The sequence below is a fragment of the Pelodiscus sinensis genome, chromosome 3 (genome assembly GCF_049634645.1).
Source record: "Pelodiscus sinensis isolate JC-2024 chromosome 3, ASM4963464v1, whole genome shotgun sequence".
Taxonomy (NCBI): Eukaryota; Metazoa; Chordata; order Testudines; family Trionychidae; genus Pelodiscus; species Pelodiscus sinensis.
In genome coordinates, this window is record NC_134713.1 from 60,168,585 (window position 1) to 60,182,775 (window position 14,191).

At 42.4% G+C, this 14,191-nt stretch overlaps 2 protein-coding genes across 3 annotated transcripts in view; one reads left to right on the forward strand and one right to left on the reverse strand.

The window, feature by feature from the left end:
• Positions 1-1,019: 1,019 nt before the first annotated feature.
• RWDD2A (RWD domain containing 2A) lies at positions 1,020-7,544 on the forward strand. Of its 2 annotated transcripts, none has more exons than XM_006115909.4 (3): positions 1,020-1,214; positions 1,679-1,995; positions 6,348-7,544. In XM_006115909.4, exons 2-3 carry the CDS (start codon positions 1,795-1,797, stop codon positions 7,023-7,025), a joined length of 879 nt encoding a protein of 292 aa, XP_006115971.1. In that variant the 5' UTR covers positions 1,020-1,214; positions 1,679-1,794; the 3' UTR covers positions 7,026-7,544. The 2 variants fall into 2 exon arrangements, with proteins under 2 accessions (XP_006115971.1, XP_006115970.1); XM_006115908.4 differs by having other exon boundaries at positions 1,769-1,995.
• Positions 7,545-12,114: 4,570 nt separating this feature from the next.
• The window catches only part of ME1 (malic enzyme 1), a 226,482-nt gene continuing 224,405 nt past the window's right edge, over positions 12,115-14,191 (reverse strand). The window contains exon 14 of the mRNA XM_075923820.1: positions 12,115-12,575. Coding sequence (XP_075779935.1) covers positions 12,408-12,575 — 168 coding nt within the window. The 3' untranslated portion in view covers positions 12,115-12,407. The remainder of the gene's footprint in view (positions 12,576-14,191) is intronic.

Here is a 14,191-nt window from a genome sequence, read left to right on the forward strand (position 1 = left end):
AAAAAAGATGCATCAAAGTAAGTTACTAAATTAAAATGAAAAGAAAATGTATAGCTAATTCTAATTCTGTAAGCGTTATTCTGAAATAATATAGTGTATGTCTACACTACAAGCTTTTATTTTGAAATAATGTCGAGTTGGAGGACTTCTTATTCTGACTCTTGGCAACGCTCATTTCACGAGGAGTAAGGGAAGTCGATGGAAGAGTGCTCTTCCTTCAACTTCCTGCTGTGTAGAAAGCACCTAAAACCAAAATAATCTATTTCGACTTAAGCTAGCAATTGATATAGCTGAAATTGAGTACCTTAATTCGACTTTAGCCCTGCTGTGTAAACATAACCTCAGGGACTAATTGCAAGCAGATTCTTACCCTCAGGCCACATTTCTCAAACTGTGGATACCCCCCCCACCCCTGCAACTTAGAGGAGGGTCCCGGTATCACAAAGTTTGAGACCCCTGCCCTAAGGAGTTGTTCTTATTTCAAGCATAATCTTTAAGCCAGAGACAAACTCTTTTACTCTGACTTAGGTCTCCAACCTTCTAGACTTCCTGAATGAACAAGGCTATTTACAGGTTGTGGAATTGATCACCAACACAGTAGGCTTGGGGAGGGGCACCAGAAACGACTCTCATTAGTACATTTAAAATCAAAAAAGAGATTTCAACTTCCCATGTCTAACGTCACACACAAGAGCAATACAGGCACAGAACTAGGCGATGCAGGCTCCGCAGACTAACATCACATTTGATGGGCTACACGTCGTATTTTGTTTAATGTCTCTCTGCGTTATGCATAGTTATAATGCCTATACCCATTTGCATGAAGTACGGCAGGGGACCGTCCCAACAGGAGCCCTTGTGGGACGGGAGCTGCGCATTCCGGCTGCAGGGGCTGGGGCCGCGCCCCGGAGCTTCTCCCGCCTGCCCGTACTGAGCTCGCGGCCGCCTCTCGCACCAGATTGCGCGGGGCCGCGAGACACGTCACCACAGCTCCGCCCCCACGCCAGAGACGTCCCGTCTCCCCTGCGGCCCCGCCCCCCCCGCGAGGAAGGGGCCTGGCACCCAAGGCCTGCTGGGGAGCCGGGCACAGCTCGCGGCACTTTCACGGTCTCGCGTCAGCAAAGGCTCCGGCGCGTGGCACCTTCCCCGCACCCCTCGGCGTCAACAGAGCAGGGCCCTGGGGGCTTCGGCGTCACGCGCACTCCGCGGACGAGGCAAGCGCGCGCGCCAGCTGCTCCCGGCCGTTGGTGACGGACCGGCCACGTGCACGCAGCGACGCGGCCCGCAGTGGAAGCGTCAGGGTGTGGCGCGCGGGCGGGCTCCACTCGCGGTCCCGTCGCTTTGCTCGGGGCAGGGTGGCTGGAGTCTCCCCAGTGGCGCGGAGCAGCCCTCGCCCTTGTGCTACCCTGGGCGGGGGGAGGAGCCGCCTGCTTCTATCCGAATTCGTTCTGGGGTCTCCTCCTGGCCCCGGGGAGCAGCACGGGGGCCGTGTTGGGAGTCTGTGTAGTAATTTTTGTTGTGGGAATGGGTTTGTGATGCAATGACATTTGAGAGCCCCTGCACCTAATTATATGGACTTTGAACCTTAATTCCATGGGAATGTATTTTTTCCCCTTGTGGAAACAGCTTTATGGCTGATCTCATTTTTTAAATAATTGTTCCTTTTTATTATTCTTAGACAAAATACACAAGATTGTTGCTGTGACTGACAGAAGAATATGGCTACACTTTAACAAACTATTACAGATACAAATTCTTCCTTTTTCAGGTGTCTAAGTTAAGAAATGTAACACAATGGCTGTCACAATAAAAGAATGTCTTGAGCTGCAGCTGTTGGAAATGGAAATGCTTTTTTCAATGTTTCCTAATAAAGGAGAACTAAACCTTCAGGACAAAAATGCGCTCTCTTATGTGCAGCTGTATTTGCAAAACATGAAAGAAGAACTCCCACCTCTGATAGAATATTCCATTTCTGTTGATATTAATGAGCCAAAGGTGAGAACTACCATTTACATTTTATCTATGCAGGTTTTTATTTTTGCTCTGAAGTTATTTTTAAAAGCATCGTTTTCACCAAATATAGTCTCCTTAAAAATGTGCAAATTTAAGCTTGAATTTAATAGCAATCCAGTGCTTGTAGAGAGTAATAATTTTTGTTTGAATGAAAGAGGGTGTAGTTATCCTTTAGGCACTTTGATGGTTGGCATGGAGGCCAGCAAACATGTAAACCACAGAACAGGGGTGGCCAACCCATTCTGGGCAAAGAGCCAAAATATCAGTGGATCCAGTACAAAGAGCCCGGGCAAAGTTGTTGAGCAAAAAATAAAAGGGACTGCAGCTCCCTGTCATGTTTGATTGTCCCTTTAAAAGGAGCCCCCTTTAAGAAAACGCATTTAGAGGCTTTTTTGGGCCACATCAGGCTTATGCCAGATGGCTCCCCAGCACAGGGAGCCAGGAGGAGAGGGCCATTTTGGGAGGCACAGGGGCGGCTTTATGAGTCACTGGGAGAGGGGAGGCACTTCACGAGCCGCACCCTGGGGTGCAGGGGAAAAGCCACATGCGGCTCACAAGCTGCGGGCTGGCCACAGCTGCCATAGACCCTGAAAATAACAAACACCTCGGCAATGGAGATTGTTTGCAACAAAGCATTATGGTTATTTTTTCAGAAGTTTATATCTAAACTAGGGATGTAAGCGACTAGTCGACTATCTGATAAACCTAAGCTTATTGGGTAGTCGAGTCACTACTTGACTAGTGGCTTCTCCCTACCCCCTTGTGCTGCCTCTGTCAGGCTATGTCTACACTTTGACGCTATTTCTGAAATAGCTATCCTGTGTTTTAACAGCAAACCTGTTATTTCGGGCTCACTATTTTGATGTCCCTGTATACCTTATTCCACAAGGAGTATGGAATGTTTCAGAATAGTGTGTTATTTCAAAATTTGGCATTGTGCAGACAGCGAGAAATTACAAAATAAGCTATTTAGAAATAAGATACGCAATTTGCATAGCTCAAATTGCATATCTTATTTTGACCTATGGTGCAATGTAGATGCACCTTCGGAGCTAACCCCACTGCTGCTCTGCAGTTTCCCCCCATAACTACTAATCGAGCAATCAAATGGGAATTCCATTGATTGCTTGATTAGCTGATTAAACACAATTTAACATCCTTAATCTGAACATTGACATAGTAAAGTTTCAAAGCTGTATTATGCAGAACAAAAATGCTGTTTTCTCTTTATTTTTTAGTAGTTTGTTTAAAACAGTACTGTATTTGCCTTTTTTATTTTACTTGACTGATTACTTCTGGTTCCCAATGAGGTCTGTGGTTGATTGGTCAGTTTGTAATTCTACTGGGCAGCATGTGGCACTGGCTGAGCTTCCCTGGTCTTAGCCTGGTTGCCGTGGCAATACCAGTTTACTGCTGTCTGTGCCCCCAAAGAGCTTCTCCTGCTGTGGCCTGATCTTACTGCCAGGCAGGCTGCTGTGGCTCTTTCCCTGCTGCAGGGCTGGCATGCATGGGCTGCTCCTGGCCCAGCTGGGTTGCCGAGCTGGTCCTACCCCTCTATCATGGCCCTGCTATAGCCGCCAGGATGCTGCAGCCCTGGCCTTGCTACCACCACCCTTGCTGTGTGCAGGGCTCTCAGCTGCTGGCCCTCCTGCCCTGGGACTCTCTTGTTCAGGAACATGAGAGAGTCCCAGTTTTGGGAAGTGCAACCTGTACTGTGGCAAGACAAGACATGCCGCAGGTTTTTAAGCATAATCAGTGGGAGTTCTCCTTAAAAACTGATGGCTTTGAAAGGTTCTGAGTATTGACGAATTCCATAAACATAAATTGGAAATAGAAGTGCTTATTTCCAGCATAAGGCCCAAAAAATGTTTGTTTCAAATAAAAGAAAAATAAGAAAATCAAGTTTGAATCAAACATTTAATCATATATACACATGGAAGAGCCAGATTATGTAGTGTTTCCAAAGCTAATGCCCTATAAGAATTCAAACTTCTGTTTAAATATTTTAAATTTACTAAAACATTTAAGTCAGAGCTTTCTTTAAATGAAAGTTTTTGAAATTTAATTTTGTCATCCTCCCTGTAGACATGTGTTTTCAAATGTTAATTCACTACAGCTGTTTAACAAAATGTGATGTGAATTAATTGTCAGGTTAAAATGAGATGTGCATGTTTTTATATTTCCTACTTAGCACATATTGTCATTATAATAGGGACTTAGGAAAAATAAAATGGTAAAACTGTGGTTAGAAGAAAGCAACCTCTCTCTCAACTGTTGTTTTTTGAGATGTGTTGCTCATGTCCATTCCAAAGGTGTGTGCTCTTGAAGGTGAAAGCTGTGGTTCAAAAAGGAGCCGGTTCTCCCTAGTATTGGATCTGCAATGCTGCCTGTCCCCTTCTCTCCGCTGGGGGATAGAGGAGGCTGCTGCAAAGCAACCCCTGTTTGTGGTGGCCTGGGCTGGCCACGCATAGGGGCTGCTCAAGGCTGCAGCCTCTGGCTGCAGCCTTGGCCACTGCAAAACAGTGGCTGGTGCTGAAGCAACTTCTGTTTGTGGTGGACCGGGGCTGCTGGACTCAGCGTGTGCTGGGAAGAAGCAGTCCCAGCTCACGTTGCTCCAGGATGCCATGCCTCTGCATTTTAAATGTAGTGAGAGCCCGGTGGTTCTTACTACATTTAAAATGCAGAACCGCAGCGTGGGTGGCTGCTGGAGCCAGTATGAGCTGGGATTGCTCAGACCCAGCTCAAGCTGGCTCCTGGAGCTACCCCTGCTGCAGCTCTGCAGAGCGGTCCTATCAACTAATTGTATAGTTGATACAATATCGACTACACAATTAGTCAGATAACCACAATTTAACATCTCTACTTTGGGCCAGAGCACTGTGTGAAAGAATCCTGGTGTTGGCCTGTGGAGGATTGTGACAGGCACCTCTTATTATTCCAACCCTATCTCCTGACAGAATCCTGCCCCTCGGGGCCCAGAGTGTAGAGTGGAAAGGGATGGGGCTTAAATGGCTCTCAAGGTGTAGGAGTTGACCCCCAGAGACTTTAGGGTTGCCTGTGAGTCCATAAGATTGTGCAAACGGGAATCTCTGTTGTCAGCAAACAGGCCTGCACAGTCAAAGGGCAGGTCCTGAATGGTGTTCTGAACCTTTGGTGGTGTGCCGGAAATCTGTAACCATACACTCAGTCTCATTGTAATTGTGGTAGCCATAGCCCAAGCTGCTGAATCTGCCATGTCCAGAGTGGCAGGGAGGCTGATTGTTGACACTACCCTACCCTCCTCCAGAAGCACAGAAAACTCTAGCCATGAATCAGCCATGAACAACTCCTGGAATTTTCCTGGAGGGAATTGGCAATTGAAAGCAAAGCATTTGAGTACTGCTTGCTCCAGCCTACGCAAAGCTGAAGTCCTAGGTCGAATAGACCTTTAGGCCAAAAAAACTCCAGCTTTTTAACATTCTGTGACTTTGGGGCAGGACCTGGCTGCTTCACGGCTCATGATTTTCTATATCAATCACAAGATTAGAGTCTTGGGTTGTTTGTGTATGAATAGGTGTTCCTACAGGTTGCATCTGCCTAAACAGGAACTCTCTGATCTGACAACATCCATGAGCCAACAGAATAACAGAATTTCTTGGACAAGAGAGCCCTGGGGCAGGAGGGCCAACAGCTGAGAGCCCCATGCACAGCAAGGCTAGTGGTAGCTGAGAGTCCGGCACACAGCAGTCTGGTGGCGGCAGTGGGGAAGGAGCAGCCTACGCATGCCAGCCCAGCAGGGGCCAGAGCAGGCCAGCAGCCTGATTGGGACTGCATGCCAGCCTTGTAGTGGGGCTGGTGCTGCTGTGGCAACCCGTCTGGAACCAGGACAACTCATCCAGGGCCATGGCAGCCATGTCAGTCAGCTGACAGCATAGCCAAAGGAGCTGGCAGCGAGGCAGCAGCAGGCTGAGGGGGCCATTGGTAAGGGACCTTTCCTGGTCTGGCAAATTCCCTCAACCAGAACAGGTCAAGTCCCGAGGGTGCTGGACCAGGGACGTCCACCCTGTATTTGTTCTGTGACCCATCCCTTCAGTCATGGGTAGTATTAAGGCCAGGGTCTGCCAGAGTATCTTAGTCATACACTGGATGGTTTTTATAAGGGGCAAGGCTATCTGAGATGAACCCTCCATGGGATGAGGATGATTTCAGAAATTTTTTAAAATGGTTATTAGCTGAGGATTTCTGTGGAGTACAAGATACAGGTCCTGAAACTTCTGTTGTCATAACATGCAATTCAGTATCTGTAGATCTGATTTTCATGTTTCTCTTTCTCCCTCCCCCCCTTTATTTTTAAGGCAAAAGTGGACTTGCATGTATCCTTGCCTCATAACTATCCTCACTCAGCACCACAACTATTTGCAAGATCAAATGCACTAGACAGACAAAATCAGCAGCAGCTCAATAAACATCTCCTGTCTCACATCAGTTCTTTGGATTCAGGTGAACTGTGTGTATGTGCGGCTGTGCAGTGGGTAAGAGACAACAGTACATCTTATTTCCAAATCAGCAACATCTCTTCTGAAACTGTTCCAAAAGAAAAGGCAGTAAAAATAATTTTTCATCGAATGTGGATCTATAGCCATCATATATACAGACAGGAACTGAAGAAGAAAATATTTGATTGTGCTAAGCAATTACATTTGACTGGTTTCTGCTTAACAGGGAAACCTGGTATCATCTGTGTGGAGGGGCTCAAAGAAAACTGTGAGGAGTTCTGGCATGTTATTAGATATCCTAACTGGAAACACATTTCCTGCAAACATGTTGAGAGTATGGAAACTGAAGGAAAGGGGGATACACTTCGTCTCTTTCATACTTTTGAAGATTTACAGTTCCAAGCCCATGGTGATTATGGACTGAGGAATGACTATCACATGGATCTTGGCCAATTTTTAGAATTCCTGAAACAGCATCAAACTGAACATATTTTTCAAATATTATTTGGTATTGAAGGCAAACATTCAGATAACTAATAGATTGTATAAATAGTTTTAATTTTGCAGAATGACTTTTTAAAGTTCATCCATGGATATTCAAAAATAATTGAATGAAATTATATTATGCTTATACCTATTATAATAAGGGAATATGTGTAAAGTGAGAATGGGGAGAATGTCAATGGGCAGCTTTGCATATACAGTACATTGCATGAGACATATATAAGCATAATTTGTGTATTTGTATTTTCCTAATAAGGTATTTTCATATACTTGGTTGATACAAAAGCAGGTCAAAAAATCAGAAAAAAAATATTTTGAAAACCTTGGATTTTTCCCAGTAAAGATCGGTTTAAACTGAAAATCAAGGGGCTTGCACCACACATGTCTCACTTTGACACTAAAATGTGTATTTGAATGTTTCAGAACACAAAAATCAGAGAAAAGGATAAAATTCAGTATGTGCTGCATATAGTGTAGTCTAATTACTAAATGTAAATATTTATAGGCTAATAGGTCGAAGTCTATAACAGTAAACTATTTATTCAAATACAATTTTATTTGGAATTGAGGTTGTTGGGTTTTTTTTCTTAAACTCAGACATGGCATTGTGTTTTCAGGGCCATTCCAGTTTGCAGCAAGCCACATTGAATTCTATGCATCAAAGTATTAAGCTATTTAATACTTTTTTCCCCCTGTCCTTCCATTCGCCAAAATAAACCCTGCTATTTACCCAGAAAAATTAATTATGTTTTGCAACAGTTTTATCGGCTTTTGGTAGTTGTAGTAATAAACTGAAATTTCCAGGAAAATTTAAATAAAAAGGAGCCCTAATCAGTCTTTTTAGGTACAGGCAGTCCCCGGGTTACGTACAAGATAGGGACTGTAGGTTTGTTCTTAAGTTGAATCTCTATGTAAGTCGGAACTGGCATCAGCCGCTGCTGAAACTGATCAGTTTCAACCGCGGCTGAATCTGGACGCCAGTTCTGACTTACATACAGATTCAACTTAAGAAACCCAGGCGTCCCCAAGTCAGCTGCTGCTGAAACTGATCAGCGGCTGATTCCTGGAAGCTCCCCATCTCCCGACCAGCAGACCAGGGAGACGGGGAGCAAAGCCACCACTTGGTGAAAGTGGTGAGAGTTAGTGATTCATTAGATGACCTTAAGCCAGTGGTCCCCAACCATTTGAGGCTGCCGGGTGCCAGGGGGCATGGCTGTTCGCCTGCCGGGCACCAGAGGCCAGGGACACTTGCGTGCCTGGGATCGGGCCCCCCCCCATAAGCTGCGCGCCCGGGGCCAGCATCCCCCCAAGCGCCCGGGGCCGGTGCTCCCCCCCATGCACCGCGCGCCCAGAGTGCGGGCAGCCAATTCGCGGCACTCCTGGGGCCGGTGCTTACCGTGCGCCATGCACCCGGGGCTGGCTCCGGCACCATGCATGCGCCACGTGCCCGGGGCCAGGCCAGCCCCAAGCAGTTGGTGGGCGCACACAAATGCCCCCGCAGATGCCATGGCGCCCGCGGGAACCATGTTGGGGACCACTGCCTTAAGCAGCGCACTGATAATACTATGTGTGCACTGTAATATTTAAATTAAAAAATTGGATTTTTTGTGTAATTCCATTGATGGTGGAGTATCACAGTAAATTTCATACCATTAGTGTATTAAACTAGAAGAATACAATGGAAAAATATCAATGGCTGAGAGTCAGAAACCACTGAGGCACTCTTTGTTGCTTCATTTTTCCAAGCAACAGCATAGGAAGCCATTCTTAAGCTCAATCAGACAGGCTACGTCTAAATTGGCATGATCTTGCGCAAATACTCTTTAACGCAAGAGTTCATGTGTTAAAGTATTTGCGCAAGAGAGCGTCTACACTGGCATGTGCCTTTGGGCAAGAGATGTGCTTTTGCGCAAGAGCATCCGTGCCAGTGTAAATGCTCTCTTGCGCAAGAAAGCTCTGATGGCCATTTTAACCATCAGAAAAATTGGGCTTTCTTGCACAAGAAATTCAGGTTGCCTCTCTACACTGGCCTCTTGCGCAAGAACAGTTGCGCCAGAGGGCTTATTCCTGAGCAGGAGCATCATAGTTCTTGCGCAAGAAGCACTGATTTCACACATTAGAACGTCAGTGTTCTTGTGCAAGAACTTGAGGCCAGTGTAGACAGGCAGCAAGTTTTTGCGCAAAAGCGGGTGCTTTTGCGCAAGATTGCACCAATGTAGACACAGACAACACAGTATTGTAAATATTAAATTAGTAAAATTGAGTCAGACCAGTTGGTGATGCTGTCAGTTCTTTGTGTAAGACCGGATAACTATTAATCAATAACAACTTTAAATGGGTCTGACCTGTCTAAAGTAAATACACATGACAATGTTTGAAATGAATATTTTGCTGTTTTTTTTCAAAATAGCAACTAGATGGAAATAATGTATTTCCTGTCTTTTAGTAATGGTAATTTAAAAATCATCTTTGCTTATATTCATTACATACAAGACCTAAACCAATGATAACACCGTTGCAATTACTTCTGTTAGGATAGTGATAGAAATGTAGCCGTGTTAGTCTGGGGTAGTTGAAGCAAAATGCAGGACAATGTAGCACTTTAAAGACTAACAAGATGGTTTATTAGATGATGAGCTTTCGTGGGCCAGACCCACTTCCTCAGATCAAACTTTCTTCCACTATTTGATCTGAGGAAGTGGGTCTGGCCCACGAAAGCTCATCATCTAATAAACCATCTTGTTAGTCTTTAAAGTGCTACATTGTCCTTCTGTTAGGATAGTGTGAGTAGTATACTTTTTAAAAAATGAACCTTATAGAAAGGATCTAAAATAAGTTTCAACCATTGAAAATCAGCAAAAAGGCTCAGAATAGGGAAGGAGATAAAAGGAAAATTGATGGGAATGCTCAGAAAATCTAAATAGGAGAGGGACAGAATTTAAAAATTCTTTTCAAGTAGATTTTCTTAAAGAAAAGAAACCAGTTATGGTATCCATCCAGTATAAATAGGGTTGCCAGGTGTCCGGTTTTGAACCAGACAGTCCCGTATTTGAACTTTCTGTTCAGGAAACAAATTGAGAAAATATAAATGTCTAGTATTTTCTAAATAAGATGTAATGTAGATTGTGATGTAATGTCAAGTGTATCCGGTATTTTGTTGAAACCATCTAAGTAGAAGGGAAATTTCTATACCAATAAATGAATCCAGTACAGTGAAGGTGATTATGTCCCAACATGATTAAGGGCAGGTGTACAACAATAACCCCTTCTACACAAAGATAAATGTCATTGCCAGATAAGAATTTTCAAAACTGTTTGAGAGCTTATAAAGGGTACATAGAATGAGATATGCAAACAGTAGTTTAATCTAAAAATGTATGTTGGAAGAATTACTTGTACGTTCATCATTGCGTTTTTAAGGACTATTGTAGAAACAATGACATAGGAATCAAAATGAGCAATTTACTGACCTACAGATGTCAGAGTATAGTTGTTTAAACAATTAACTAATAAGCCTGGGCTTAAAATTAATCTAAATGAATACACCCTTCCCTCCCGCACTGATACCTCTGTATCAGAGGCAGCAAAGGCGGGAAGGTGGGAGCTGGCTTTTAAGTTGACTCCCTGAATGTGCTGGTTCTCGCAGAGTTGCCTGTCTCCCTCCCCCCCACTGCCTCCCACAGAGGCAGCAGAGGCAGGCAGGCAGGAGTCAGTGCTTGGGGGTGGCTGGCTTTCACGATGGCTCCCTGCATGTATCCTGTCGCTTGCCTTTCCCTCCCTCCCTGCACTGCTGCCTCTCTTATCAGAGGCAGCATGTGGGGGAAAGGGGACAGGATGCCAGAGAACAGCTTCTGTCCACGGGGAGCTCGGCCCTCTTGCGGATAGGGGCTGCTGCTGCCCTGCACTGCCCCTGGGAGTGGTGCCAGGAGCACACTGGCTACCAGCCTCACCCTTGGGGAGTATTTTAGGAACCGCATAACGGATTTTTTTTTTGCAGCTACACAATTACTAAAATAAATGTTATCTAACATCCATAGATTAAATGGGATTTTACATCCCTATACTGAATATCACAGCGAGATGCCAAAGGGCAAAGTACATTCAGTTAATATAACAAAAATAAGAAAATGTGCTTGTTCTCTTCTAAGGGATGGAGGCTTTCTTTTCCCTAATTATTATTTCTATTTATTACTAAAATTTCTTTCACTATAACAGTCTGTGTTATAACACACGCTAATCTGAAATATTTAAAGATTTATAAATTTTATAGAAAGAGAGTTTATACAGGTTTAACACAGATACAGAAGTAGACTACTAAGCAGATGGCTAACGTCGGTATCCCTATCTACAAAATATTTAGAGTCCTATTCACAATCCTTTTATATGCTCTTTATGCCCAGAATATAAAGCACACAGGATTTTAATGAGCCTCAAGTCAGAGACTCACACTACTGACTTGTACCGAATAAGAGAATAGCTGTTTTTTATATAGAGGTGATGAAGTCTTACAATTTTAAGATATAAAAAATGTAAAAGTAAAATATATAATTTAACAAAAACAAATCACAACTGACTTTTTGGAAGATATGGTTATATTTAAGATGTGCTATGGACAATTTTTTTTAAAGAAATGAATACTAAAGATTAACATAGGTAATATATATATTAGTACAAAAACCCACTCAACCAGATACACCTTGACTTTTAAGAGATAGTCATTAACTTCTCTCATTAGAAAACTTTCTCTTGGCTGGTGCCATTGCACCTGCATGATTGCAAATGTACATGCAGTTTTTCTAGGGAAAAATAGTCTACATATTTGTTTTAAAAATGCTTTCGCTTTTATTTAAAGATAATAGTATAGCTATTTTATATGCAAATTGTACTGTGCCTTTCCTTAAACAGATTGTGCATGTTTAAGACTATTCAATTTGTCAGTTTGCATGTAATCCTGATTTCATTGATGTTAGTGACAAAATTGTCAGTGGCATCACTGAGAGCAGGATTTAGTTCTCTATTACAAAGTATCAGAAATGTATAGAGATGTGATTCTCCATAATAGATAACCTTCTGTTCTAGTCATCTGAAAATCATAAGCAAAAAAGGCAAACACTTGTCAAAATCTGATGCCCAAATTAATTTTTATTCTTATGTGTAGTTATTTTAGCAGCTTAATCAATTAAGTTGAAATAAAAATACAAAGTTTTAAGAAAATATTAGTCTTATTGTAAAAGTTTTCAGACTCTTAAAAAATAAGAATTTTTAGATTTGACAGAAAACTACATTTTAACTCTTCCAAGTATTGCTGCTTTGTTCATTTTCTATTAAAGATTTTTTTTAAATAATTTTTAGATTTAACAGAGAAGTAATATGTATTTGAACTCTTTCAATTACTGCTATCTTGTTCATTTTCTTTTAAAGCTTTCCAGTCTGTATTTTCATGGCTTCCTTGGGCCAGACATAAGAGTCCACCACAAAGTTATCATAATCAGTGCTATAAACCTGAGATCGGATGAATGCTTCCTTGTCTTCAGGCTCAGGATAGAAAGATGCTGTTTTATTGCTGTAGGCTTGTTCAGCAATCTGAAAACACACAACCAAAGTTGACAGTTACAACCAATTAATTTTATTGCAATGGTGTATCAAAGGTACAAGTAAAAATTAAAAACGTAAATAGTGTAATCGATTAACTGTTAGGCAAAAATTTATCGGTTAATGCTATAGACTACAGGCATCCCCTTCCCCTCCATTAGTAAATGTTTTAGGAGGGTGGCTTCTTTTCTGTCTGTGCTCCCGTTCTACATTATTTACACAGAAAACTGAAAGCCTCCCCCCACAAATTTACATTTTTTTTAGTTTTGTATAAGCCTCATTACATTCCTGGGAAATTTTGAACAAAAACAAAAAGTGAAGCATCTTGTGCACCACCAAAGCGTATTTGACGACAGAAAAACTGAATACAGAAGGAATCTGAACTCATTTTCTACATTGTCCTCCCAGCTGTCTAGGAAAATCTGCATGATTGTACACTTTTTTCCCCTCTCTCTACCTTCATTCCACCTCCAAGAAGCAGCATTTGTTACTCCCACACACATTAAGCTTCCTATTCCTAGTGAAGGACAAACCTATCTACTTCTCTAGCTCACAAATGGGTTAGGCTTGGGGAGAGGCTATGATCCCAAATGGAAAAGTTGTCATCTTGTGACTTGCTTTCTAGGACTGATCTTGACTCCAACCTGCTTCTCTGAAGTTCTTTGGGTATTTCCACAAGAGTGGCTCTTTGGGTCCATGCATGTAATTATCACCACTGAATAAATCGTTATTGTTAAAGTTTAAATTAATCTCCAAATAGAAATTCAGTATATCTTTGGAAATGTTCATCTAGCTTGGAGGCAGAAAGGTGTGGCTAGGCCCTGGAGCCTTGTTTATAAGCCTGAACTTCCAGTATTTCCTGGAAAATATGCACAGCCCAAATAACACATTTATATGTTTTTAAGTTAAAAAATATTGCATCTAGGTTAAAAATATTAATCTTGTCACAGTGAATAGAGGAGGAGAGTTTCCAGCACTTTTAGAAAGGATTTGCAAGCACAAAGGCAGTCTGATTTTAGCAAGTCTATTTGAGATGTTTTGACATCTATGGAACACAGGTATTATCAACCTGAAAATAAACAAACTACAAAAAGGGTTTTTAATATGTACCTGGTATCCTGTTACCAAATGACTCAAAAGGAACGTTCCACAGATAGCAAGCTATTGACAAAACTGTTCTTTCAAAAGGCTGTTCAATAATGGGATTATGTAAAACATAACAACCCACTCAGAAATAAAATTCAAAGGAGACAAAAAGCCTTGGAGAAGGCAGAACTGGGGCGAGGTCTGTTATTTTTCAGGGCTTCCAAATTCATGCATTATGCAATTACTTTGGGTATTTTATAAGCTACAACCATAATACGGTCAATTTGGCAAAATCCATGCATGGAAAACATATATTTGAATTCACAAAAAACTATTCTGATGGGTCAAGATAAGGAGGATTGAAATAAAATCAAGCAGCAACATGCCAAAGAAAGGAGAAGTCTGCCATGAGAGAAGACGTTTATTTTCCTGAAAGGTAACGGAAGGAAAGAAAACTAATGACAATATAGGATTGTATAGCTCTACACTCTGGACCAGGTACCATGAACAGCACATTTAAC

Coding starts and splice junctions, on each gene's coding strand:
- RWDD2A (XM_006115909.4), top strand. CDS start 1,795: ATGGCTGTCACAATAAAAGAATGTCTTGAGCTGCAGCTGTTGGAAATG. Junction 1,996..6,347: donor TTGATATTAATGAGCCAAAG/GTGAGAACTACC, acceptor TTTATTTTTAAG/GCAAAAGTGGACTTGCATGT.